Source organism: Impatiens glandulifera, chromosome 1, assembly GCF_907164915.1.
Source record: "Impatiens glandulifera chromosome 1, dImpGla2.1, whole genome shotgun sequence".
Lineage (NCBI taxonomy): Eukaryota > Viridiplantae > Streptophyta > Magnoliopsida > Ericales > Balsaminaceae > Impatiens > Impatiens glandulifera.
In genome coordinates this window covers 150,197,657-150,224,853 of record NC_061862.1, presented here as the reverse complement: position 1 = coordinate 150,224,853, position 27,197 = coordinate 150,197,657, and the positions used below count along the sequence as shown (strand labels likewise).

The following is a 27,197-nucleotide window of genomic DNA, read 5'->3' as shown; positions in this document are numbered from 1 at the left end:
TACTTGTAAAATTGTAAAAAACAAGTTATTTTTGTTTTATTTTGATATAAAAAACTGTTATTTGAATTAAATGAAACTTTTTATGTAATTAGATAAAAATAAACTCAATAAATAATTTTATTCTTTTAAAAACAAAATATTAAAAACTAAATTAAATTAAAATTTTTGACATAATTGAAGTGACAGATGTACTTACTAAAATTCTAAAAATCACGAATTCGATATTATTATGTAAAAACTGAGTTCGATACTATCTATATAGAAACTTAAATTACGAGTTCGATACCATATGAAGAGTTCGATATCAACTTAGAAGGGATATTATTGCTAAATAAATAAAAGGGAATACCTAATTTTGCTAATTTGCTGATGACCGACCATATATAGTAGCTTGTTCAAGACAAGTGAAAACAGAGTATCATGGATCCTTAAACACAGATAATTTCATTCTCTCTCTTTCTTATGCCGAAAAGATTTTCAATTTCTAATTCTCTTGATTCTTATACAGAAAAGGTTTCAGCTTTCTTTGTAATTTCTTCTCCAATCCGGGAAATCTATTGAGAAGCTCAAATATTTGGTCAAATCTTATGTTACCCAGGTGAGTATCTATCTCTATGATTCGAATCTGAACTGCTCAGGATTCTATGTCTCGATTGGTCAATTATTGAAGCATGATTGCCAAATCGGTAATTGGGTTTCTGATTAAAGACACTAATTTCACACGATTGGGTCTAATTTTGAGATATCCCAAGTAAAAAGTATATCTTGATGATGATGATGATGGGTTCTAATTCTAATTCTAAAAAGAAAACGATAACAAAGCAGTTGACTAGGAAAAAGGATGATACCCCTTTACATTCAGCAGCAAGAGAAGGGAATTTACAAGCTGTTGTTCAAATTCTATCTGATTCATGTGAATCTGATGAGTTCTTATCAATGAAGAATCAATCTGGTGAAACTGTTCTATATGTTGCAGCAGAATCTGGTCATGTTGATCTAGTCACTGAATTGATCAAGTATTATGATGCTTCCACCGCTGGTGTTAAAGCTAGAAATGGTTACGATCCCTTTCATATTGCAGCGAAACAGGGAGATTTGGGTATTGTGAAAGTTTTAATGGATGCTTTTCCTGAACTTTCATTGACATCTGATCAATTGAATACGACAGCTTTGCATACTGCGGCGGCTCAAGGTCATGTTGAGATTGTGAATTTTCTTTTGGAAAAGAATAGCGGATTGGCTACTATTGCTAAGAGTAATTCGAAAACTGCTTTACATTCTTCTGCTAGAAATGGTCATTTGGATGTTGTTAAAGCACTTTTGAGAAATGAACCAGGAATGGCGACTAGAGTTGATAAGAAAGGACAAACAGCTCTTCATATGGCGGTCAAAGGTTTGAATGATGAACTTGTTGATGTACTTTTAAGTTCGGATTGTTCTTTGTTGCAAATGGTTGATGGAAAAGGAAACATTCCTCTTCATATTGCAGCTAGAAAGGGTCGGAATCTGGTATGTTTTTTTTGTTTATGATTGATTGTTGTTATAATTCCTAGGTAATTTGTTCATGTTTCAGTTGGTTTGAACTTTGAATTGTTGAAACAGATTGTTAGATCGTTACTTAAACATGAATCTGGGGTGGAGAATCGAAACATCATCAACAAATCGGGAGAAACAGCTCTCGACACAGCGCAGAAAGTTGGGAATTCAGAGATAGCAAAAATTCTAATAGAGAACGGAGTTCAACACGCAAACTCACTCAAACCGAATCCAACCATAACACCAAGAGCTCGAGAGCTGAAACAAACGGTTAGCGATATCAAACACGAGGTTCACGACCAGCTCGAACACACTCGCCAGACGAGAAGACGTGTTCACGGCATTGCCCGACGTCTAAACAAGATGCACGAGGAAGGACTAAACAACGCGATCAATTCCACCACTGTCGTAGCTGTTCTGATAGCCACTGTCGCATTCGCAGCCATTTTCTCGGTCCCGGGGCAATATGAGGATGACCCGAGATCCGTTCCTAAAGGATACTCGGTCGGGGAAGCACGAATCGGACAGAGGGTCCCGTTTACAATTTTCTTCATATTCGATTCGTTCGCGCTCTTCATATCTCTGGCGGTTGTGGTTGTTCAGACTTCTGTTGTGGCGGTTGAGAGGAAGGCTAAGAAACAAATGATGTTTTTTATTAACAAGTTAATGTGGTTAGCTTGCGCTTTTATATCGGTTGCTTATCTTTCTCTTTGTTATGTGGTGGTTGGAGACAATGAGAAGTGGTTTGCGGTGGTAGTTATGGTTGTTGGGACGGTTATTATGTTGGTTACTTTTGGGACAATGAGTTATTGGGTAATTAGGCATAGAATTGATGCTTCTAACTTGAGGAATGTTCGAAGATCGTCGAGAAATAGTAGCAGGTTACAATCGTGGTCGGCGTCTGTTATGTCTGATTCCGAAATTCTTAACAAAGTGTATGCGATTTGATATGAGGAATTGGTTTGAAGAAGGGATGACAATACAAGTAATACTATAAGATTATGTTAAATGTAAGTAAATGGCAGCTTATGTATGTATGTTGTGCAGTTTGTTATGGACAAAAATAGTAATTAAACATTAACAAAGTGCAATCAAACATAGAACATTCAGGTTAAGCTAAGAGTGTTAAAACAATGACAGAATTGATCAGGTATTATCATTCTGGTTACATACATTGCTGGCTTTAAAATCATAAATGGTGGATGCTCAAGTAGATTGTGGATTTCTTTTATCTAACCTTGATTTAGCCCTTTATCTAACTTTTCTTTCTAGATTGTTGTTTCATTTGGTTTGAATTGATGATGATATTTTAATCCTATGTTGCTGTCTTGCATATGGTTATGGGAACAAAGTTCGTGTTTGATTCAGTGTTTGTGTAATAATATGCTATTGAATTTTGCATAATAAACTAATGCAAAAAATATAATAAAACATATTTTATATTTAAACACAATTTTATATTTATCCGGAAAATAAACTGAATATAAGTTTAATCAAACTTACCTAAAATTAACAATTTAACCAACCTCATATACATATTTGAAATATAACCTCTTATTGACTAATTGAAGTGTCAAAATTGAAAGCTGACATTTTATTGCATTTTTGAATGATTTGACTCATTTTTCTAATTTGTTTTTGCTAGAGTTCATTTTTATTTTCATAGTACTACACTAACATTATAGGAATTACTAAGAGTTTGAAATTATAGCAGATTATAAAAAATAGTTGAACTGTCAAAAATATTTATGCCTAAGAGACTAAAATTCTAAAGTTAGATTATCAGTAAAAACACCTTAAATTGAAATGATGATTGTATTTATTTCCTAATGAACTTTAAATATATTTATAGTTTTATACTTCAAATCTTAAAACATAAGTTTTACATTTTATAACTGAAACCGAACTTTATTATAAGAGTCTTCTAAAAACAATATAATTTAAAATTCTAAAGAAAATTAAAAAGTATGATAAAATGTATATAACTTATTAACTTATTATAACAACAACAAAAAAAAAAGTTAACAACTAGTTATTTGTTCGGACCATTGTGATTTTGTAATTTTAGTTTTTGATAAATAGTTGTTTAAGAACAAGGTAATTCAGTAAATACTTAAGTGTAAAAAATCTTCCATTCTTGTCTAGATTAAATATCTTATATTCAGCTTTTAGTAAAACCGTCATAAATTAAAATAAAATTCATAATTGTGCAAATAATTTTTTAAAATTCAAAATAAAACTAAGTTTAAAAAGAAATACATCCATTAGTTTTCTTCACATATACCTAATTTTTATTTTATTTTTATCTTGGGTTATTTTTTATTTTACCTATTTTTTTTTATAAATTCTCTCTTTAACATTATTCTCATTTTAACGATCAACTCATTTATTTCATCACCCAAAATATTAAAATATTTTTATTTTATATTTAAAAAAATTAATTTTAATTTTAAAAGGACAGTATAATAATTTAACAAATAAAAACCCAAATAACCTATTTTTTTTTTAACAAACAAATACTTATTTGTTTTTGACAAAATCCAAAAATCCAAAAAAAATCCAAAGTTGTGACAAGCCCTTAATATGAGTGTAATCTGTGTTTTATTGTTGTAAAGAATATATTGTTTTAGTATTTCTTGGTTTTAGAAAAAAAAATATTTTCTTTTGATAAAAAAGTTATATTTGTTATGTTTATAATAAAAATATGAATACAAATAATATTAAATATAATATAAAAATTAAATTATAATCTTAATCATAATAAAAGTTATAATGTAAATAATATATATAAAAAACATTTCAATTTGACTTCATAAAATTTTATAATAATAGTGACAAAAATAATAACACCTAAAAATAAATTAATTTTTTTTTCTTTGATAAAAAAATATTAATAAAAAAATTATTTTATTATTTTATAAAATTTAAATAGTAAATCCAAATTTAACCTAATTAATCCAAATTTGATTTGAAATGAGTTTTCGTCTTAATTCTTAGGTTGAGATTTTTCTCTTTCTCTCTCTAATCCATCAGTTGCATCTGCAAGCATGACGACCATGCCGTTCAAGGCGGCCGTCACCGTCGCCGTCGCCGTTTCCGTCCTCTGCCTTCTCTTCTCTCCGGCGATTGCAGAAATAAAGAAACTTCAGATAAAGAACGACGCCCGATCGATGATAATGTTCGAGAAATTCGGTTTCACACACACAGGTCAAGTCTCCATCTCCGTCTCTTCCGTCTCCGTCACCTCTTCCTTAGCAAGAGCCGACGGCGATCGTCTCGGATTCTTCCTATTATCAGATGAATCCTTCATCCAAGTCGCCATCGAGTTACAGCAAAACCCTAACTTATGCGTCCTCAATTCCAAGTATATTCAACTGCTCTTCACTTTCCGCGATCTATCTCCTCCTCCAAATTCAACTTTCACCAAATCATATCCCGTCACTTCTCCAAACGAATACAATCTCATCTTCGCAAATTGCGCGCCGGAAAGTCAAGTCACCATGGACGTACATACTGAAGTCTATAACCTAGACGACGGTGGGGTTAAAGACTATCTCTCCGCTGGTCTCACTCAGATCCCAACGATTTACTTTCTTTTCTCTCTATTCTACATTGTATTCCTAATATTCTGGATCTACACCTGCATAAACAATAAACTGTCTGTTCATCGGATCCATCTCCTCATGGCGGTTTTACTCCTGGCAAAAGCTCTGAATCTGATATTCGCCGCTGAGGACAAACATTACGTGAAGATAACCGGAACACCTCACGGCTGGGACATATTGTTCTATATATTCCAGTTTATCAGAGTTGTATTGCTTTTCACTGTGATCATTTTGATTGGAACTGGTTGGTCGTTTCTGAAACCGTTCTTGCAAGAAAGAGAGAAGAAGGTGTTGATGATAGTCATTCCACTTCAGGTACTAGCGAATTTAGCTTCAGTTGTGATTGGTGAAACTGGACCATTCATTAAGGATTGGGGGGCATGGAATCAGGTGTTCTTATTGGTAGATATAATCTGTTGTTGTGCAATAATCTTCCCAATTGTGTGGTCGATTAGGTCTTTGAGGGAAACTTCAAAGACAGATGGGAAAGCTGCTAGGAATTTAGCAAAACTAACCCTTTTCAGGCAATTCTATATTGTTGTGATTGGGTATTTGTACTTCACGAGAATAGTTGTATTTGCTTTGAAGACAATTGCAGCTTATAAATATCAGTGGGTGAGTAATGCGGCGGAGGAGATAGCTAGTTTGGCTTTCTATGTTGTGATGTTCTATATGTTTAGGCCAATTGAGAGAAACGAGTACTTTGTTATTGATGAAGAGGAAGAACGTGAGGCTGAGATGGCTTTAAGGGATGATGAGTTTGAACTTTGAAGATAAAGATAAAGATGTTGCTTGTTCCTGTCACGATTGTAAGTTTTGCTTTAGCTATTTTTATTTTATTTGTAGATGTATAAACAATTGGGGAGAAAATCTCTTAGCTTCTTGTTAAACCATTAATGCCTTCTTCAAATTTTGAAGAAAGTTGTTTTTATGTAACACCTATCCTAGCTCTACTTTCATCACACATCTCTATCTCTAGCTCTATTTTGAGAAATAGTTTTGAATTAAGATATAAAATTTAGATAGGTAGAATATGAAAAGTATGTGATGGAGGTATATAGATTAGTTTCATGTGGGACATTGATATTATGTTTTGGATGATGTTTTGTTTAAAGAAATTACGAGAATTTAAAGTTCTCGATAAGATCTCATTTTTCGGGTGGGGTGCGAAGGGTACTATCTTGGTCGGTCGATGTCTTTTGTGCTTAAAAGAGGTGGAGATAACCAATGCATCTTCTTTGGCATTGTAATTGGGTCATTGACATTTGGGGTCTTCTTTTGCATTGTAATTGAGTCATTAACATTTGGGGTCTGTTGCATTGTAATTGTGTCGAAGAAGGCACGATATACATTGTAATTGGGTCATTAACATTTTGGGGTCTTTTGCATTGTAATTGGGTTGAAGGCTGCCTTTGAAACGATATACAACTATGTATAAACCAGCACGATATACAACTATGTATAAACCGGCATGATATACAACGGGCCTGTCCTATTTGGTTTATTTTTAAATTAAATTGGTTTTTTCTCTCTTCTTTTCAATCTTTCAATCACTTCATACCTTTATTTAAAATATCATTTTCCTCCTACCAAATTTTCTAAATTTTAAATTATTAAACCCTATTACTCAGTGACACATTCCGTAATTTTTAATAACCGTGGGGACTTAAATGTCCCAAATCCTATTTTACTAAAATAAACTTATTCATATTTCATATAGTTTTTTTTGTCACTTTAACTAAAATAAACCAATAAACCCAATTTAGGACATGCCATATGTATAAACCGTAAAGAAGGTATAAGTTATATATATTATTGTTTGGTTGAAAATATATGACCTATCTTATATTATTGTTTTGATTGAAAGTATAAGATATTATATATTATTTTATATTATTGTTTATCTTAGTCCATAGGGACTGTAAACAAGATTGTTCCCTTCCAGCCTCCGATCTGGGTTTGCACTCCTTTAGCCTCCTTGACCATTGACTTGGCTGTTATATTCACGGACTTGACCGTCCCAACGCCTTAGACACTCATCCACGCATGAAATACCGTTCCATGTTCCAAAGGAAGTCCTCAACTTCTCTTGCATTCCTTGAGCCATTGAATGAAGTTGGCTTGGGAACATCTATCCGATGAGGTGCCACACCTCTATTTTCCATTCATTTCACCCAATCTGACATTCCATCGATTAGAGTCTCCCCATCATTTCCCTTCGGAGTGCGTTGATCATCGTATGGACTTCTTCTTAGATTGTCTCAAGTACTACATTCTGGATATCATTAACCTCCTCTCGAACCAATCCAAGCACTTTGTCCCGAATGCTACGATTCGAATTGTTAATGATTCCAATGACTTCATTCTCCAACTTTTCACCTGCCTCATCCAAAACCGTCAGCCTATCGGCCACCGCACTAAACATCTCGAGAGTCTTCTGGTGCTCTCACATGTCTTCCTCAAGTCGGGTCACCCGCGCTTCCATGTTGGCACTTATCTCGACGGACTTGCCCCTAGGGTCCATTGTCCTTCTGTTGGCCGTTCGAAACTTCGTGACTTTGGAACCTGAATCCATCTATTTTAGCACGATCTTCTTTTGTAACTTCGAATGCGAAAGCACAAACTTGACTCGATACCACTTTGACTTTGATACCACTTTGTCATGGACAAAAACTCGCTCACTCGAATAATTCATCGTCTCATGCGGCACTAGGCCAGATTGCCTCAATACTAGCTAGTTAGCCTATTAGAAAATGTAAGAAGAATGAACATTTTGAGAGAGAAAGAACTTGGAGAATATAAAGTTATATTATGTGTTACTTTCAGTTGATTGTGTTGTAGTGTATAAAACTTGATTATATACAAGTGAAGAGATCTTTCTAGTTGTAATGTATAACACTTGATTATATACAAGTGGAGAGATTTTCTAGATTCTTCTCCTCAGTTTTATAATGATTTCTGTTATCTACCTAGATTTAGGAATTATTAGAAAAATGTTCCACTATCTATCTAGGAACTCTAGCTTGACATTATAGTTCACTTCAGATACATTTTGTATAGTTTTAGGCAATGTTTCACAACTTTTAATTATTATATTTGAATTGCCATTAGATCAATATAGGATAATATAGTTAACCAAATGAAATATCAATGTTAGAAAATCAATATATGAAAATAAATTTATCAAGGTAGAAAATCAACTCAAAGTGTTTATATTACAAAAAAAAGAAGATTATCATTCACATTATAACCACCACCATATTTCTGTAGTATATCTGACCTACGTGATAGAATTACTTTGTATGATTACTTCCATCTTGGTTTCTTTCTATCAGCAGTATTAACCGGGGCTTAAACGCATTTTCAAAAGAGATGCAGGAAACTACGACGAATCATTGGAAATTGCCAAGTTCCAGTTCATCTTCAATATCATCTCCATCTTCAAAAAGTCTTAAGAACCGGGCCTGTTCTTGCTCTCTTTTTCTCTTCTGCCAGTATTTGTATGCAACTACCAGTCCAAGTATGAATACAATTGCAACTATTATTACTATAGTTGCCACCACAGCCCAATGCAGTCCTTTCCTCTCCTCCTTATTATTGCTCGGAATGGTTGTGTTATTTAAATCTATAAAAGACGCAACAATCTTAACTGAAACATTACAAATCATTGGAGTAACTAGATGAAAAACTCTTACCCTGTCCACGAGGCACACAATCTGGGCATAAGAATGTAGCGTTAAATTGTTTGTCCTTGAAATGAGTATATTTTCCATCATGGTCTATAAAATCAGATGGACAAAGCTCCCACTCATCAAATACATCATCTGAAATTAAATCTTCCTCATACAGTCCACACCTCTTGCACTTCTTATTCGGAAATTCTGTTAAAGGCTGAAAATGTTCATTTGAAAGCAACCAAAAACAATGTCAGAGAACTTTTCATTTCTTAAAATGTCCAGATGAGAAACCGGAAAAAGAAATAAAAGAGTTACCAAATGGTGCCTAACCTATTGCATTAAGATCAAAGTAAAAAAAGAAACAAAACACACATTTTGTTGTCAAACCTGCCAAGATTCTTCACCCTTGAAAATGTAAGGTTCAAGGACTTTGGTTACATCTGGTAATACAGTCTTATTCTCCCCATTGCACCGAAAGTAAACTTTCGGTTTTGATGGCAGCCATTCATGTTTACTAAAAATCTCTATGGAATTTAGTGTTACATCTGCTGAATAGACTAAACCTGGGCAACAAAAAACCATGAAAATGAGAGCCAAAGCTATAATGGGCAAAACAGAATGAACTTTTAAGTTCTTGACCTAGGTATATGCCCCTGAAATGTAGCCTTCCTTATAACTTCAAATGAACTATTAAAGGGAGAAGATTGGGATATTTCCAGTCCAAAAGAAAACCAGTTATCAAAGGTTATTCATTAAGGAGGAAGAGGTAAAACATATCTTCCATGAACAACTTTAGACAAAAACAAAGCTTGAAATATCACTAACAAGAACCAATCTTTCCAACAATTATCACTTGGGTTGCTACTTCAGATGTTCATATTACGAATTCAAGTACCCACAATCAAAAAAGGAAGTTTAGGATAGCTATGAAATGAACCCATAATAATAATTAGACTAAAACTACAGATTTAAAGTTGGGAACTGGAAAAAAAAACTAGGTTTTGTGAAAATTACCTGAAAAGCAGGTCAAAAGGATTGAACACAACAAAGTTGAAGCTTGAAAAGCCGTGGGAAGGACTCGAAGGAGCCGTCGCCCACGCGACATTGCAATTTGATCGTTCCTTGGTTGATCAATAAGGCGATCGTTCTGTGGAAATTAATCAAAGGAATCTAAACAGCAGGATACTTAACTACTCAATCGTTGGAATTCGGATACGAACGATTACACAGTGGTGTTAAGATAAGTGCAATTCCTTGCGGGAAGATGAAGAACGCTAAGATTCGCGCGTTAATCGGCAGGCGTCGTCGTTCACCAATATTTTTTTTCTGCATCAAGAAATAACCTACGACTGCTTCTAAGTCTAACTTGTAAAGTTATTTGAAAACTGTTATATTTTGTAAACATTACTTTTTTTTTTTTTTTAAGGTTTATGAAATATAGAAAAATAAAATTGAAATTTTAAGCACTTTCAAATAAGGATGCTAAGAAAGAATGTAAGACTTAGAAAATGGATTCACTCGTATAATTTTCTGGTTTATTATTTGGTTGAAAAGAAATCGAAAATTTTTTAACAATAAAAATAGACTACTAAAGATTATTCATAATGTCATTATCATGACGATAATCGAAAATTAGATCTGGAAAATCAGTGAATTCGTGTGAAGATCTTATTGTCTTTAAAGATCTTCGAGTTAATTAATTATTCTAATGTAATTAATTTGTACATAACTTTTTTTCATTTTCATGTTATGTTTTTTATCGTTTTGTTTAAACAATTTTTTATTAAATGAATTATTTAAAAAAGAAAATAAGGATAGTAGGGAATTATGTATATTTTTAATTAAAAATCTGACAATTATCTGAGGACTATCTTTTCTACAAATATAAACATTTAAACGGGGATACTTCTTCTATTAAGTCGGTACAATAAATTAATTTGATTCTATCAGTACATATATTGTTTATGAAATAATACTTATACACAAAAGTGAAGCATCACCTCACTCATTTGTTAGATTTTTTTTCTTTACACTGTAACGTTGTTACCATACAATTAAGCATTTAAAATCGAAAATTTACTTAAAATAATTAACTAATTGTAAGTTTCATAATTTAAAAAAATATTAATTACATATAATTAAGTATTTTTATACTTTTCACCATTTAAAAAATATATAATTAATTAAAAAATAATAATAATTAATTAATTAAAATTTTATATTTATAAAATTAATTATAATAATTCATTTATTTGAATAACTAATAATTTTTTTATAAAATATAAATTCACTCTTCTATAGTAAAATCCTATAAAATTGTAAAGTTAAAATTATTTATAAAAGTTAAGATTTTAACAATTCAAAATTTTACTTAAATAATTTGTTCTAAAATCTTATAATAAGTAAAATTTTAAGACTTAATTCCAAATTTTAACAATTTTAAATTCTAAAACTCACCAATAATTACCATTGAAAGTTGTACTTTTATGGGAAAAAAATGAGAGAAAATTGATGCAAAATATTAGAGGAAACATGGAACAAAAAACCACTAAAAGATATAGAATTTGGGATTTTAAATCAAATAATTACACAAGCATAAATATTTCTCTAATGCATATGAGAGGAGGATGTTTAAAACTTGTATTAATACTATATATATGTATGCCATATTTAGACTAATTTGATTATTGGATTGAGAGAAAATAGTCTAATTATAGGATAGGCTATATTGATACATGCCCTGCATATTGTGAAATCCCACATAAGAATAAACCAACCAACCAACCAATCTTTATCTCCTTTCCCACATTATTTCCTGAGGGAGAGGGGTGGGCAACAACAAAAAAAAACAAAACAAAAAACAAGAGTCGTTTTCAATGTCGAATCTGCAGATCAGGATCTTCTTTGTCTTCTTTATTTGCCTTTGTATCTTTTCCCAAAGCAGCAGCGGCCAATTAACCCCAGATGCTCAAGAATATGTAGACGCCCACAATCAGATTCGTTCCGAGAGAGGGATTCCTCCTTTAAGTTGGGATCCTACATTGGCAACTTTTGCACAATACTGGGCTAGCCAACGAGCCGATGATTGTAATCCCTTTGTTCATTCACTCTCAAATTATGGCGAAAACATTATGTGGGAATTGTACAATGAAGATTCTCCCACCCATATTACACAGGTTTTAATAATAGAACCATTTCATTTCATGTATATTGAAAAATGATAAGAATCGTTAAGTACTTAATCTATTAAATAGACTGTTCTTGTTATTGTTGTGTTTAGGTATGGGCGGCAGAGGAGAAAAACTTTGATCTTGAGTTGCACAAGTGTATGTGCCAGCCTGAGACCAGCGATTGCATGTGTGGGCATTACACGCAGGTCGTCTGGAGAAGCACCACTCGGATAGGCTGCGGAAACTACACATGCAACAACCAAAAAGGATTCATAGTCGTATGCTCATACGACCCACCAGGAAATTACGTCGGCGAGAATCCATTTTGGCCATTGGACTGCGGAACTCCTTCTCATCCACCGCCACCACCAACCGAACTTCCTCCACCACCACCAACCGAACTTCCTCCACCACCACCAACCGTACTTCCTCCTCCACCAATGACGACAGAACCGCCTACACAAATGACGACACAACCGCTTCCATTGATTCCGGGGCAACAAGTATCTATTCCATCGTTGCCAAATATCATTGACCAACAGCTGCAACAAACTCAAGAAACTCAAAAACCAATTTTTACAATGCAGAGTACCCAACAGCCGAATCAAGCTCGCACTGGCAGAAAAAGGCGTGTGCACAGGAGGAATTATAGGAGACCCCGTACGCCTAAACCCTAAATCCAGGACTTAATTACCACTTGTATAAATTTACCTTCTGATTTTACTACTGGATTATATGTATATACATGTAATTATGTTCATGTAGAATAAATATTCATTTCAGTCAATTAATTATATTTTTTAAACACATACGATGAATATATTCCCTCTTTTAAGAGGAGATATCTTTAGCCTTCCTAAGTTCTGACTAAAAAAGGAACACAACGTTTCTACAAAAACATAAATATACATATATCTTCATTTACAACTTTTAACTATTTTAGGCTATCTCCCTTTAAAACAAAATTGATAGAGTTTGAAAGTAATTTTTTAGTGACTATTCTTATGGCTTTACTAGCATGCGTTTGGTTCAATTCGGCGTCTTATCCTGTCCTGTTTATTAGGGTCGAATTTTCCGTCTCGAATTTTTATAATTCGAATAATACTCTCAAGTTGATTTTAAATGAGAATAAAACCATTGACATTTAGTCTCTTAAAAACTATATTTGTCACTTGAGCTAACTTAGTGGTTTTTCAATAAAAGTATTATTGAGATTGGTCCATATAAAAACATTTTTTTTAGGTATTCTCTTATAATTTGTATGATCTCTATTTCGGTCATATATTGAAATGATTTATTATTTTTGGCATAATCTTTTACCGCGTTACTTTTATTTGACGCTTAGAATATTTGGTAAAGATTATTCTGATACTGTTTCAGTAATCTAATCATTTTTTTCTACTATAATACTCATCTTTTAGAAACTCAAAAGACTTTAACTTTAACTTTGTAGTGACCCTTAACAAACCACACATGTTCATTGAATTTTTTTATTACTTTGTAAATTGTTCATAAATTTGATATTTAAATAATCAATTAATTATTTTGAGTTTGTAGATGTTAGTTGGTATTATTTACTAATTAATTAATTTTATATATAACTCACAATCAAATTAAAAAATATATATTTAAGATTACATAATTCACTATTGTAATAAAGTTGGAAAAATAGTGTCTATCAAAAGTCATTTGTGCGTATATAGTATCTAAATAGATATTATGTTTACATATAGATCCCTACATTTTATTTAGGATTAGGAATAATAGATGGAATCAAATCGGACTTATTTTTTATCTATCTCCTTGTTTGAGACTTATTTATTCATCTCTTTGAGTTTCTATTGAATCGAGAAATATATTTGATTCATCATTTTTATATAGATATATAAGGCATCCAACAAATTTTCATTGAGGCCCAAAATTTGAATAATGGTCAAGACAGTGTGCCAGTGGAGAACACAATTTTTATGTATAATTTCTACTTAAAAAAAATATCATAAGTTGAAATAGGAACATAATAACTTGATACTTCTTAATACTTTCTTAAAATTCTAAAAACTTTTATAGTCATAGTACTTTATGATAAATGCATACTACATGTAATTAATAATATTATTATTCTAGGAAATTAAGAAATGGTGAGATCTACTTTTTATTATTCCTTGTGCTTTTGCTTAATTATAGTTGAAGGGTTTGTAAAAACCAAAGCATGATATTCCACTTCAACTTTGATCAAATCAAGCAGATTCTTACCATTTATCCGACATTGGAGTATAAACTAAGGCTCTATACTCTACACCGTCTCTTTTAACAATAATAAACATATACAAGCATAAAAGAAATTAAAAAAAACATCAATATTTGAATTCTTCAAATAGAGATGAGCACATATAATGTGCCAAAAATTTCAAAACATTAACTTTATTTTGAACTCTTAAAAATGATCCACTATCGTGAAGACTCGTAACTCAGTGAAAGATAGCATTAACTCGTGTACTCTTTACAGCTAGAGCATTTACAAAATAAAATAAAATTTACAATACAATTAAGTTGAGGCCATATATTTCTAATAAAATATTGACCCAAATAGATAAAAAAAAAAAAAAAATTGTTAATATTTATTGAATCCCATCCTCTTGTTTGTCTTGAGGACAAAATTGTCACTTTTTATCTTCATAACACATAAATTATAGACCTTTTAAGAGTGTAGCAGTGTATTATTGAGATGTTGCTTTGTAGTCCATAATGGCCCCCCAATGGTTCTCTCTTTTCTAATATATGTTTGTTCTCTTTTGCCTTATTATATAGAGAGAAATGATACCCATCATTATTCTCTCTACCTTCTCCATTTTGTTTTGTTTTTCTTTAAACAAAACATATCCAATTGTCTTTATCCTTGAACATGTTTTTACTGAGAATTTAACATTCTCATGCCTAACATTGATTGAATTGACAGCATTAGTTAGCTTTATTCCATCTCTATGTTGATTTAAAAGGTTTCTAATAATCCCCTATATATATTAAAGCCTGGCTGGCTGGCTGGTGCACATGATCCCATGATATGGCCGAGGAAGAAGAAAAAGACCCAAAAGCTACCGAATTCACAATCATAGCTACACTTTCATCTCTCTCCCCTCCCCAACTTTCCAACTTCACCATTTCCATCTCCTCACTCTTCCACCGTCACTGCTGCCGGATCACCGCCGTAGTCTCATCTCCCTCTCTATTCTCCTTAACCCTCCACCACCTCAACTCTCTCTCCCTCTCTCAAAAATCAATCCTCATAGCCCATCATCTCCTCTCTACTCTCTCCCCCCTATCTCTTCTCCTCCACCCCACATCCGCCGCCCCATCAGCAAAGTACTCCAACCTCCATAATCTCGACGCCGTCCTTCTCCTCCTCCTCCTATGTGAGATCCGGCAACACAACCCACTTTCACTAGAAACTCCAATATCAGATTGGCGTCAAGTTCTCTGTAAGTACATCTCCGGCAACATGTTGACACTATCCTACGCCGGACTTTCGAACATTACTGTGTTAAGCAGGTATGTAATGATGGTGGGTAAGTGCCGGAGGTTTTTGTATTTGATGGGTTTTTCAAGGAGTAAGGAAGTTGGGGCGGCGGCGGCGGCTGTGGTGGCACTGCCGTCGGTGGCTGTTGAAGGAGGGAGAGAATGTGTAGTGTGTAAAGAGGAAATGGGAAAAGGAAGAGATGTGTGTAAATTGCCTTGTGGGCATTTGTTTCATTGGATCTGTATATTGCCGTGGTTGAAGAAAAGAAATAGTTGTCCTTGTTGCCGGTTTAGGCTTCCATCAGATGATGTATTTGGAGAGATTGAAAGATTGTGGGAGATTATAGCTAATAAGGCAGCTGGTACTGTTGTTAATTGCTACAGGGAATGCGTATAGGAAAGGAATAAAGGAAATTTGGATGGAAGTTGGAATATCAGTGTCATATAATTATATATCATGTTAGATATAATTATTTGCTTAAGATCTTATTTTATACGACATCGTCATCATCAATTTATGCTTTTGTGATGGATGGAAATCAACATATTCATGATATAGGAACATTATTAATAAACACTTTTCTATTTATGTGAATTTGGTAAAATGTATTATGGATATTTTAAATATTTTATAAGTTCATAATAATTTAAAAAAATATATATTATATTTTTTAATAATATATTATAATTTATAACTAAAAAAAATATAAATTTAGAATTTTTAATATTATTAAAAAGTTAAAATAAAATCACTGTCTCAAAATATTTATTCTAAATAAAATGTATTAAAACGAAATTAGAATTTTTAATCTTATTACAAATTTAAAAATAATTTATTTAAAATTATCCTTAAATTTAACAATTATAATAGAATATATATATATATATATATATAAATTAAAACTAGTAATCTTATTAAAAAATATTTCAAAAAATATATTTTATAATAAAATAAAATATATATTATAAAAAAATATTATATAAGAAAGATGTAATTGACATAGTTGCTTCCACGTGAATCCTACCCTTAACCAAAAGTTCATAAATATGATACATTTGATTAAGTTCCTTTCTTTTTATTATATTGTTAAAAATTATAAAAATAATTGCAGTTACTTACTAGAAAGTTTTAAACTTATAAGCTCAAACCATATAAATATTTATTTTGATTTTTTTTAACTAGGAAAAGGGTTGGGGTGACTTATGAAGGGTGTGACCTTAGGTGTGTGCTTCAACCTTACTAACTGTACCTAAGTTTTGAACAAGAAAATATCAAGGAATTTATTTCCATTCAAATTATGTCTCAAAGTCACAACTTATTTCAATATATTTAAAAAACATTGTATTTCTTGTCCAAATTGAGATTTATGCCCAAAGCAGGTAACAAAGACTACATTATTAATCCGATACTAACTAATAAGTATCAAAAAAGTTTTGTCTAACAAATAATAGGTCTAGGATTCAATTCATATTAAAAACACGATTAAGTGAAAGTATGTTGTAAACGAGCCAAGCAAAGCCAAACAGTTCCAAACTCAAGCTCGGTTCGTTTAACATATATTCGGGATGGAGCTCAAACTTTTATTAGAGCTCGAACTCAGCTCGTATGTATTTAGTCACAAGCTGCTTGAGCTCAGCTCGTTTAAACTAGTTTACAACTTAGAAGAAGACTTTAAGTTATGTGAAGAGCTTGACATTTTTATGGGTATTAAATATTAATTTATTAGTAAATATGAAACGAGCCTCTAAACGAACATGTTCGCGAACTAACGAGTCAAAATTCTAAAAGCTTTAACTTGACTAGTTTAAATTTTCAAATTTTAAACGAACTCGATTTCGGCTCTTTAAGACTGACCAACGTCTATTTATTTAGATCCCTAAGTGAAAGATCATGAATTTGGTCATATTAGCTTACTAAATAAAATAAAATCTATTATTATTATTATTATAATAAGGAATGGGAGCAAGAAAAAGGGACAGTATCATTAAATCAGCAATTAAAAGGGCAGTTAGGAGTTTGTGAAACCGTTGCATACAAGGAAGAGGTAAAAGTTATTGTCCATTTTATGTTATCAGAAAGAGAGAGTCCAAATTCAGAGCTGTATGATGTAATCCCAATTGAAGGTAAGTTATGGGTAGTTTTCTTTTAAGCTAGTTTTCTACATTTTCAGTGTGGAAAAGATGGAAGAATTTGATGCTTTGAGAATTGTGGAGAGTCTTCGTGGAAGATTAATAGCAGAGAGAGCAGCTTCTAAGACTGCCAAATATGAGGCAGATCAAATGGAAAACAAGGTTCTTTCTCTTTCTCTCCATTTTGCATAACGTAAGAGACCTTTCCAAGATAATGGATTTTTTCTCCATCTCTGGAATGGCAGCTAATAGAGTTAGAGAGGCAGGTGAAGGAAGAAATCAAGTTAAGAAACAGAGTCGAGAAGAAGCTAATGTTCCTAAAGAAGAAGCTCGAGACCCTCAACAACTCCTCTTCAGAGCTCAGAAAACACAATTTGTATACAGAATTGGATCAGTCATCAAAGACAAATGACCCCAGGTAGGAAACATTTTCAATTTGTTATGAAAAAAGAGAATATTATTCTTTCCCTTTTTTTGAACTTTTTAGCACTTCTCCAAGTTCAAGGGCTTCAGAGAGAAAAAGTGAAGATGGAGAAGAAGATCATCATATTGATGATCCCATGGCATTGGTAATGGTTTCCAATTGCCAAATGCATCAGCATGCTAGAGAGAACATGATTAAGGTTGGATCTCAATTAAGGAAACAGTAATGATAGAAGAGCAGAGCAGAGCAGAGCAGAGCAGAGCCCATTTGTCTTCACTTAAAGCTAAGGATGATGAACCCTAATATTGCTAAGGATAATCTTATCGAAATCATCAAAGAGTATAGTAATAAGTTTAATTAGTCTGAAAGGACTTACCTGAATTAACACATGTGATGTGGATCAGGATAGAGTTTGAGAGAACCTATATATATATATATATACAACACCAGATATTTTAAAGGATCAGATTTTATCAACTGAATTAAACAAATAAGAACCCTAAAAATGTAGCAGACAAGCATACCTTAATTCTTCTTCTTCATCTTCCTTGTGAAAATGTTTGTCTTAAACAGGGATAACCTAGATTTCTTCATCATCATTCATCAACAGGCACAGACAAGTCAAACCTAATAGAAACTACATGATTTTTCAGTCCTAACCTTTCTCTTTTTGCTCTTCAGATATCGACCAATCTAGTTCCAAACCTGGATTATGATTCAGATATATACCAATGATTAAGAAGTACAAAAATGTGTGTATAGCTAGCATTAAGAAGCTGATACGGAAGTATTTCATAAAGAAAAACCAGCAAAGGAAAATCCATAAACTTGTCTATAAGCGTTTTTATAACTGAAGGATCAGAAAGACGAAAAGTCCACTAATCAAGCATAAGGACATGAATACTTATTGCGAAGAAAACATGAAAACAAAAGGAATCGATACACTACCTTTCAGTTCGAGATTCGCCCTTTCCCCGATCTGACAGCAGCTGCAGCAGCAAAGGCATTCTAAATCGCTCGGAACAGCTTTATCAGACAATCACTCTTATCGTTTGAACTCACAGATGCAATTCTCTTTCCTGCGACGTCTCCCTTACCTGCTGAAACCGCTACTTGTACAGATTGGAGTTTCTGTTGAGCCAATGATGGTTGAAGTGTTATTGTTCTTTAACGTATGGTCGTTTTCATCGTCGCAGTGGGATCGGATGAAGCTGATCTTCTAGCTTTCCATCAGCATTCCTATGATTCGCTTCCTGGCGTGTGATAATCGTTCTTGCCGCCATTGGTGGGGAAGACGACGTAAGAGCGGGATCAAAACGATTTACAATTTTAAATTTTAATTAAATAGTTTTAATTATCACGTATTAAAAATATATAAATTAAATTAAAAATTAAAAACCCTAAATTAACAATCTTAAATAGTAAAATCTTTTAGTCTTAAGCGCAGTTCATCGAAACCTTGGCCACTATTCATCACTAGACTTAGTCTTGTCTCAAAATTTTGAGCTTACTTCATCTGGATTAACTATTTGAGAAAAAAGACTAAGTATGACTGACTAACCGATTAAGGATGAAAATAAAGTCAAGAGGTCATTTTGTATATATGTAAAATGTATGTTTTACTCATATTGACATTATTTTGTTATTTAAATAAATCAGATATCCTTTGAATGATTTGTTTTGTAGACTAACCTAATTTGATGTAAAAGTAGATGATTTATCATTTCATTTTTTTGGTTTAATGTGGAATGAGTTAATGTTATGCTTCAAATTTCAAACCTATACATTATACATTAAGGTTGAGAGAGATTATAATTTTTTTTTTTATTGTTATTAGCCTATCCTAATTATGTTTGATTTTCAAACTTACACATTCTAATATTACAATACTTCTCACTTAATTATGATAGCCTAATAACAATGAAAAATAATAATTATAATCTCTCTCAAACTTGATGAGTAAGTTTGAAAATTAAAACACAACACTAACTCATTCTAATATTAAACTGAAAAAATAAAACATAAAAAATAAAATTATTAATTAACAATGTATTAATTATCCAAATCATATAAAACTATGTCAATCTAACAAACAATCATTCAAAGGATATCAATTTCATCTAAAGAACAAAATAATGTTAGTAGGAGCAAAACATACATTTCACCTATGTACAAAACTGAATTCTTGACTTTATTTTCAATTTTTCATCCTCAGTTAGTCATACTTAGTCTTTTTCTTCAAATAGTCAGTCGAGATGAACTGCGCCCAAAATTTAAGACAAGGCTTCGAGTGATGAACTGCACCCAAGTCTTCGAGTGATGAACTCGCACAAAATTTAAGATAGAGCTCAAAAGATAATTACATCAACATCGAGATGAGGAAGAACCCAGAAGAAGAAGATAAATAAGAGAAAAATAGATTTTAGTCTTATCAAATTGTTAAATATGTGAAAGCTTGAATTCCATATGAATCGATTAAAAATTCTAGCATCCAAATTGTATTTAAACTTGTTAAGAAGTAACTAAACTTTTTTTCCAAAAAAAAATGAATAAAAGAGTTATGAAAATGATGTAATACTTTAAATAAAATAATATTTTACAATTTTATGAATATATTAATAAATTTAATAATATTTATTGGTTCACTCTAATTTTAACCAATCTCAAATATTTTTATATAGAATTAATAATTTAATTCAGAATATAAAAAAAAAATCTATATCAGATAAAGTCAAGATAAAGTCAAAATGACACAATAATCTGAATAATAATTTCAAATTAATTTTTATAATAAATAAAGTTTAAAAACAAATTTATTATAATATTTAATTATTAATCGGACATCACATTAATGCAAATAAGTCAATTTATTAGTAAATTTATAAGTCAACTAACCCCTAAGCTTTTTTTCTTTCTAATCCAATCATACTTAAAATATTTTTGATTGATTACATGACTCAATACATTAATTAAAATATTTTTTGTTTAAAAAATAAATAAAATTCTAATTAAAAGAAAATAATATAAACATTCAACTCACCCTTTCTCACTATGACATGACTAAGAGTAATGCAAACTTCTTATAAAAAGAAAGAAAAAAAATTAAATTTCTAAACATAAAGTTAAACTCACAATTAGAATTTAGAAACAATATCAAATAAGTATGTCAAAAACAAGAAACTGCATATTGCAAAATATCATCATTGTTTATCTCTTACATAACCCAACAAATCACTGAATATAGACAATAATATAACTCTGTACAATCAAACAACATAAATTGCTAAACCTTAGGTAAAAAAAAACAAAAATTGTCTCAATAAACAAGCCATAAATACATACATACATACACACAACCATTTCATCAAAATGTAAATAAATATTACTCTTTCTCCAGGTATGAAAACAAGAAAGATTCATATGTATCCCCACAACTCGAAAACAACAACTTACATAAGTTTTCTGGTTCGGTCTCTTTCGTAGCCACTACCGCTACTGCTGCCACCGCTAGTAAGCCTCTTTTCACGGTTTCTAGTTGGAGTTGAAGGAGACCAATGTCCGTTTTGAATTGGCTGAGTTTCAGGATCATACTTTTGAGAAGCAAGATAACTCAAAGCCGTCACAACATCAGCTATAACTGGCCTCATATTCGGTTGTTCTTGAACACACATAGCTGCAACCGCAAGAGCTTGATATAAACCCCTTGACGGATATTGACCTTGAAGAAGAGGATCCGACATCTGACAGAATTTCCTTCTATCTTTAAACAAAGGTCTAGCCCAAGCTACCAGATTATGTTCTCCTCCAGTTTTTGAATTGTCAATAGCTTTTCTTCCGGTTATGATCTCTAAAAGAACAACTCCAAAACTATACACATCCGATTTCAAAGTCAACTGACCTGTCATTGCATATTCAGGAGCACAATATCCATACGTACCCATAACCCTAGTCGAGACATGGGTATTGTCTCCTACTGGCCCGAGTTTGGCTAAACCGAAATCAGATAGCTTGGGATTAAACTTCTCGTCGAGCAAAATATTCGAGCATTTTAAATCTCGGTATATAACAGGAGGGCTTGCTTTGTCGTGTAGATATTCTAACCCTTTAGCTGCCCCGGCTGCTATTTTCATTCTCGTGTTCCAATCCAGTCGTTTCTTGCCAGGAGAAATATCTGAATGATATAAACATCTGATGTTATTATTATTAGTTGAGACTGGATAAAAGGAAAGTTTGGTTTTTTTCCTTGTTATTTGTAATTAACCTTACCATGAAGATGATCTTCTAAACATCCAAGTGACATGTATTCATAAACTAAAAGTCTTTGATCTCCATCCGCACAGTAACCAATTAGACTAACGAGATTTGGATGATGAAGCAGACTTAACATCAACACTTCAACTAAGAATTCTCTGTTTCCTTGTAATCCATTCCGATCGAGTTGTTTTATTGCTACAACCTGTTAAATCAAAACATCAGATTTTCTCCATATTGTGTTTCTGTATTGAAAAACAAAAAACAAAAACCATGGTATAACTTGAAACCTGATTAGAACTCTCCAATCTCCCTTTATATACTCTTCCAAATCCTCCTTCTCCGAGAAGACATTCTCCCCTGAAATTCTTAGTAGCAGCAGCAAGTTCTCTAAATGCAAATGTCTGGGCTGCAATATGTGTCGACCCTCCACCATCTTTCGCAGGCTCCTTAGCTTTGAAAGAAGAACTTGCATTTAGTTTCTCTGAAAAAGTAAACAAGATAGCTTGCTTGATGATAAATTTCAAATTCATGTTCCATCATATCTAATCCTATGAAAACTTGATTACACAATTCTTTTTTCTTTTAATTAAGGAAAATTAGCCTGATACCCACAGCCATTCAAAGCGTTTCTAGATGGAATCGAATACTTGATTGCACAACTCTAACATGTATTTAGCTCAATCTGATTCAGAAGCTACTATGTAATCACATACAAAATAGTTGACTCCACAATTCATGAGCTTCACAACCTAAACAAATTTCCCTAAATCTTGACAATAAGAGTATCTGCCTTTCTTTTCTCTTAAAAGTGGAACAATAGCAAATGCAGAACAGTGAAAATTGTTCAATTGTATAATTCACCCCTTGGGAATCAAAAAGGGAGAGAATATACACTGGAAATCATCAGATCCAACAAATTTTGGTTAACCTAAATATGAAATTAGAGGGATAAAAAAACGGAAAAGGAGGATCACAAATCACGATAAAGAATAATATAAAAAATGGGATTGGTGCAGAATTGCAGCAGGGATATAATACCTGAAGTAGGCTGGATCGGATCAAGCGCATGCTTATTCTTAAACTTCTTCCGATTATTCTTGGCTAAGTGGTCCGATTGTCCAGAACAAGGAAACCAGCCCATCCGCGTACTCCGATGAAGATGAACGAGAGAGTGATGAGAGAGAGAGAAGGGAGATGGATTATCGTTAGAAAATGATGATGAAAATGTAAAATTTGTGCAAAAGAACACTCTTTTTGGGATCAGTAAATAGTTGAAGGTGTCGATTCAATTGCTTTCTCTCTAGACTTGGTCCTTGGCCTGCTTTCTATGCCAGTTGTTATTGTTTTTCTACTTTTTTTTTTTACTTTATATTCTTTTAAGTATTAATATATCATGTAATGAATACCACTATTTTATAATGCTTATTTATTGACTAATATAAATGATTATTTTTTGTTTAATTCAAATTTAATTGTCTTTTATAAAAAAAATACTCTAACTAACATAATAGAGATTGTTCAAATAAAAAAAATCGTGTTGATTTGTTACTCAAACTTAATACGTTTTATATGAAATTGAACATGTGATTTTTTTTTTCTTCTTAAAAAGTATTTTTTAAACTTGAGAGTTTAGGAGGTTAGTTGTTTGAGATTTTTAAATATTAAATATAATTTTTTAAATTAGTTGTTTGAGATTTTTAAATATTAAATATAATTTTTTTTTAAATTAAAATTTAATATATATAAAATAGAAATACTTTGATATTTTAGTTGAAATGGAATAATTTACTATTAAATTGTAATTTTTTTAAATAGTCATTACATAATGAAAATGTTTCGTCCCAATATTGTTTTCACCCACTGGTTTGAATTATGATTTGTGTAGTATAAAATTAAACTATGTTATTTTAGTTATTTGGGATTTTGTTTCAAATAAACAACGTCTCTTATTGACATTTTTTATTTTCTATATTACCAAGTTAAATGAAATGAATTAAATTTTAGAAAAATGTTTTCTCAATTTGCGACTTCTCCTCATCGACACATAAATTTACGTTTTTGACCCTTAAAGGGTGTGGCGATTATCGATTTCATCTTTAACTCTGAACAACCGAATTTCATTTCGTTTAATCTCCCTGAACAATTGGGTCTGCTCAAAGTCGCGAGAGATTGAACATAATTGAGTTCACTCGTTTGAGGTTGAAGATTAAATCGACAAGAGTGACCGCATGTAGGGGTCAAAATCTCGATGTATGTATGAGGAGGAGAAAGTTGTGTTGCGAAGAAATAAATTCATTTGTTTAAATCTAAATATCATTTCTTCTATCAACTTAATAAATTAATTAAAAAATTGTCAGTTAAAGTAAGACCATTTTTGTAAGACAATTTTTGTTTTGTCTCTTTGAAAAAACTCTCAAATGACAAAAATGGTAATAAATCAAAACTCAGGACATAATTTAAAATTGAAACTTCATGGGTAAAAACGATGAAAGTTTGAGCATCAAATCACAATTAAAATCATTTAAAACATAAAAAAAAATCTTTAAAATTGAAGCCACAAACCACACAAACATAACATCAAAGTAAAATAAAAAAAAACTGGTTACAAACTATGAAAATAAAACACAAATACAAAAACATCTCCTAACTCAAGGCAAATTATAATGTTCATTTGTTTAATCAAAAGCTATCATATTGATTTTGATAAAACATGGGAGTTAAAATTATATTAAATTTAAATAAGTCAATATCTAATCATTAATCAACTTTTTAGTTAAATTGTCAATTGAAATAATAAATTATTATTTGTAACCAAATTATTTATTTTTAATATTTTAAAATAATAAATATTAATTATATTAATTTATATCTTGTGGTTTTATTAAACCATTTATTTTAAACTGATTATTTTCATAAAAATAACTAAACTATTTAGAAATAACCAAGGACCAAACAAACATTATGTGACTTTGATCTTATTTACTAATTTTTAAGGTTGTCTCTAGAGGTTAGAATATTCTTCAACATGATTATGACAAAATAGAAACAAATATTTATTGTGAATCCATACAAAAAAAATATGTATTATCTTTATATACTAAAATAGTACCTAAACCTAACTAACATTTGTTCAATGTTGTTTATCAACAATAAGGAAATAAGCTAAAATTTGTCCTTTAGAACTCTAATGCCTTCTTTATCTTAATTTTTTTTTTTTTTTTTTTTTTCTAATGAGTTTGGTTAAGTTTAAGAAACTAGAGGCTTTTATCCACTTAATGTGAAATTCAAAATTGACTCAAAAAATTAGAAGGATGAAATAATATATTGAAAATGCTAAAAATAAATGACACTAAATATATAGTAAATTAAGATTTGTTTTTTTTGGTATAATTTATCATTATTGTTTCAAGTATAATAAACTATTGCTATTAGTAAAAAAAATGTTTGACATTTAAAATAATTATTTTATTACTCAATACAATTTTACTTGAAAATGAATTTATGTATACCTTGTTTGATGTGAATGATTTGTAATTATTTTTCAAATATTTCATAGTCTATTAAATTTAACTTTTTTTTTTAAATGTGATTAATTAAAATAACTTACTTCATTTCTACAACATTTTAAAATGTTTAATAATAAGGATATTTAGTCATTTTCATTCAAATAGAACACATCTACATACAAACAAATTCAAATAAAACTCCTTTACACTAAACAATATTTGTTTTTTTTTATAATATTAAAAAAATTAAACTATTTTTTTTTAAATGGTCCATTTTAAAAATAAAAATACATGAAATATATATAAGCCATATATTATTTATTTATATGATTGGGTGAACAATACACACGGTTTGGTCATTTGACCAGAGTCATAATTCATGAGTGGGATCCCTCTCTCATTCTGGCATTGACAATAACAATAAATTATTATATTATAATTCACCATGAAATTAAGTTGTAAAGATATAAATAATGTTTGAGTATGACCTATCTAGTTTTTTTAATATGCTAATTAATAAAAATTCTTTTAATTATTTGAAATTATTGTTCTTGAGTTGAGTAGTCTTGTCAAATTCAGGTTACAATAAATTGCAATTATGAATAAGATATTTTATTTTATAATTGGTTATTACATTTAGTGACAGTTATGTCCCCAATTAAAGTATTGTTTGTTGTGTAAATGGTTGATTTTTTTAAATTATTTTTACATCATATTGAAATTGTCAAATTCATTACAAAATTAAGAATGTGTATTAAGAAACTACATATCATTATTCTATTAGATTATTAAAAATGATGTTAAGGTCCTCAATGAATTAGAGGGTGAATCAAACTAAAAAAAGGAAAATTGAATAGACAATATTTTGAATTGTTTTTCTATATTTTAATTAAAGAAATTTTGAAGAAGTATTTAATGGATGACTAATATCTTTTTGTGATCTCACGACATCAATAGTGTTTTCACCTTTAACATTATATGAAATTAATTACTTCTTATTTTTATTTTTGTACAACTTTCAATTAATTGTTATAATTGTGCTTAATAAATTTGTTACATAATGATTACAATGTTAAATCATTATTAAAAAAACAATCGTTTTCTAGCCAAGAATATGTACTTTACTCCACATAAAACTAGATTTTCATTGTTTTGACCATTCATCCCTTACAAACAACAAAAACAAAAAAAAAAACAAACCAGGAGGGGGTTAAAGCAAGGAAAAGAAAATTTACTTTTGATTTAAGGCTGAGTTGATATTTGAGTATCCAATCTTCTTACATTTTAATTATACGGGCTTAAACTTTGAATTATATGGTCGGCCCAACTTCTGACTATATTGTAATATTTTTCTTTTCTTACTTTATTATCATATTTATAAA

At 31.0% G+C, this 27,197-nt stretch overlaps 6 protein-coding genes across 6 annotated transcripts; 4 read left to right on the top strand and 2 right to left on the bottom strand.

Annotated features, from left to right (window-relative positions):
* The first annotated feature begins 423 nt into the window (after positions 1–423).
* LOC124920129 (ankyrin repeat-containing protein At5g02620-like) lies at positions 424–2,570 on the top strand. The gene is made up of 2 exons (XM_047460546.1): positions 424–1,509; positions 1,603–2,570. Exons 1-2 carry the CDS (start codon positions 769–771, stop codon positions 2,482–2,484), a joined length of 1,623 nt encoding a protein of 540 aa, XP_047316502.1. The 5' UTR covers positions 424–768; the 3' UTR covers positions 2,485–2,570.
* A 1,953-nt stretch (positions 2,571–4,523) lies between these two features.
* LOC124920128 (protein CANDIDATE G-PROTEIN COUPLED RECEPTOR 7-like) lies at positions 4,524–6,077 on the top strand. Its single transcript, XM_047460545.1, has one exon. The coding sequence runs from the start codon at positions 4,584–4,586 to the stop codon at positions 5,910–5,912; it is 1,329 nt and encodes a 442-aa protein (XP_047316501.1). The 5' UTR covers positions 4,524–4,583; the 3' UTR covers positions 5,913–6,077.
* Positions 6,078–8,296: 2,219 nt separating this feature from the next.
* Positions 8,297–10,150, bottom strand: LOC124915082. The gene is made up of 4 exons (XM_047455737.1): positions 9,833–10,150; positions 9,206–9,381; positions 8,837–9,032; positions 8,297–8,766 (listed from the first exon to the last, which is right to left on the bottom strand). The coding sequence occupies exons 1-4, from the start codon at positions 9,921–9,923 to the stop codon at positions 8,534–8,536; spliced, it is 696 nt and encodes a 231-aa protein (XP_047311693.1). The 5' UTR covers positions 9,924–10,150; the 3' UTR covers positions 8,297–8,533.
* Positions 10,151–11,694: 1,544 nt separating this feature from the next.
* LOC124910732 (pathogenesis-related protein 1C-like) lies at positions 11,695–12,665 on the top strand. The gene is made up of 2 exons (XM_047451414.1): positions 11,695–11,994; positions 12,099–12,665. The coding sequence occupies exons 1-2, from the start codon at positions 11,695–11,697 to the stop codon at positions 12,663–12,665; spliced, it is 867 nt and encodes a 288-aa protein (XP_047307370.1).
* A 2,372-nt stretch (positions 12,666–15,037) lies between these two features.
* LOC124920127 (E3 ubiquitin-protein ligase SGR9, amyloplastic-like) lies at positions 15,038–16,089 on the top strand. Its single transcript, XM_047460544.1, has one exon. The coding sequence runs from the start codon at positions 15,050–15,052 to the stop codon at positions 15,896–15,898; it is 849 nt and encodes a 282-aa protein (XP_047316500.1). The 5' UTR covers positions 15,038–15,049; the 3' UTR covers positions 15,899–16,089.
* A 5,127-nt stretch (positions 16,090–21,216) lies between these two features.
* On the bottom strand, positions 21,217–23,570 carry LOC124920126 (probable serine/threonine-protein kinase PBL7). Its single transcript, XM_047460543.1, has 4 exons — positions 23,348–23,570; positions 22,597–22,790; positions 22,322–22,511; positions 21,217–22,226 (listed from the first exon to the last, which is right to left on the bottom strand). The coding sequence occupies exons 1-4, from the start codon at positions 23,448–23,450 to the stop codon at positions 21,505–21,507; spliced, it is 1,209 nt and encodes a 402-aa protein (XP_047316499.1). The 5' UTR covers positions 23,451–23,570; the 3' UTR covers positions 21,217–21,504.
* Between the last annotated feature and the right edge of the window lie 3,627 nt (positions 23,571–27,197).

What these genes read in the sequence shown, in the direction of transcription:
- LOC124920129 (XM_047460546.1), top strand. Translation starts at nt 769, where the DNA reads ATGATGATGATGATGGGTTCTAATTCTAATTCTAAAAAGAAAACGATA. An exon ending in CTAGAAAGGGTCGGAATCTG is followed by an intron (nt 1,510 to 1,602) that starts GTATGTTTTTTT and finishes TTGTTGAAACAG; the next exon opens with ATTGTTAGATCGTTACTTAA.
- LOC124920128 (XM_047460545.1), top strand. Translation starts at nt 4,584, where the DNA reads ATGACGACCATGCCGTTCAAGGCGGCCGTCACCGTCGCCGTCGCCGTT.
- LOC124915082 (XM_047455737.1), bottom strand. Translation starts at nt 9,923, where the DNA reads ATGTCGCGTGGGCGACGGCTCCTTCGAGTCCTTCCCACGGCTTTTCAA. An exon ending in CCTTTTGACCTGCTTTTCAG is followed by an intron (nt 9,382 to 9,832) that starts GTAATTTTCACA and finishes TTTGTTGCCCAG; the next exon opens with GTTTAGTCTATTCAGCAGAT. An exon ending in TTGTGTGCCTCGTGGACAGG is followed by an intron (nt 8,767 to 8,836) that starts GTAAGAGTTTTT and finishes CGTCTTTTATAG; the next exon opens with ATTTAAATAACACAACCATT.
- LOC124910732 (XM_047451414.1), top strand. Translation starts at nt 11,695, where the DNA reads ATGTCGAATCTGCAGATCAGGATCTTCTTTGTCTTCTTTATTTGCCTT. An exon ending in CTCCCACCCATATTACACAG is followed by an intron (nt 11,995 to 12,098) that starts GTTTTAATAATA and finishes TGTTGTGTTTAG; the next exon opens with GTATGGGCGGCAGAGGAGAA.
- LOC124920127 (XM_047460544.1), top strand. Translation starts at nt 15,050, where the DNA reads ATGGCCGAGGAAGAAGAAAAAGACCCAAAAGCTACCGAATTCACAATC.
- LOC124920126 (XM_047460543.1), bottom strand. Translation starts at nt 23,450, where the DNA reads ATGGGCTGGTTTCCTTGTTCTGGACAATCGGACCACTTAGCCAAGAAT. An exon ending in TCCGATCCAGCCTACTTCAG is followed by an intron (nt 22,791 to 23,347) that starts GTATTATATCCC and finishes TTACTTTTTCAG; the next exon opens with AGAAACTAAATGCAAGTTCT. An exon ending in TTTAGAAGATCATCTTCATG is followed by an intron (nt 22,227 to 22,321) that starts GTAAGGTTAATT and finishes TATATCATTCAG; the next exon opens with ATATTTCTCCTGGCAAGAAA.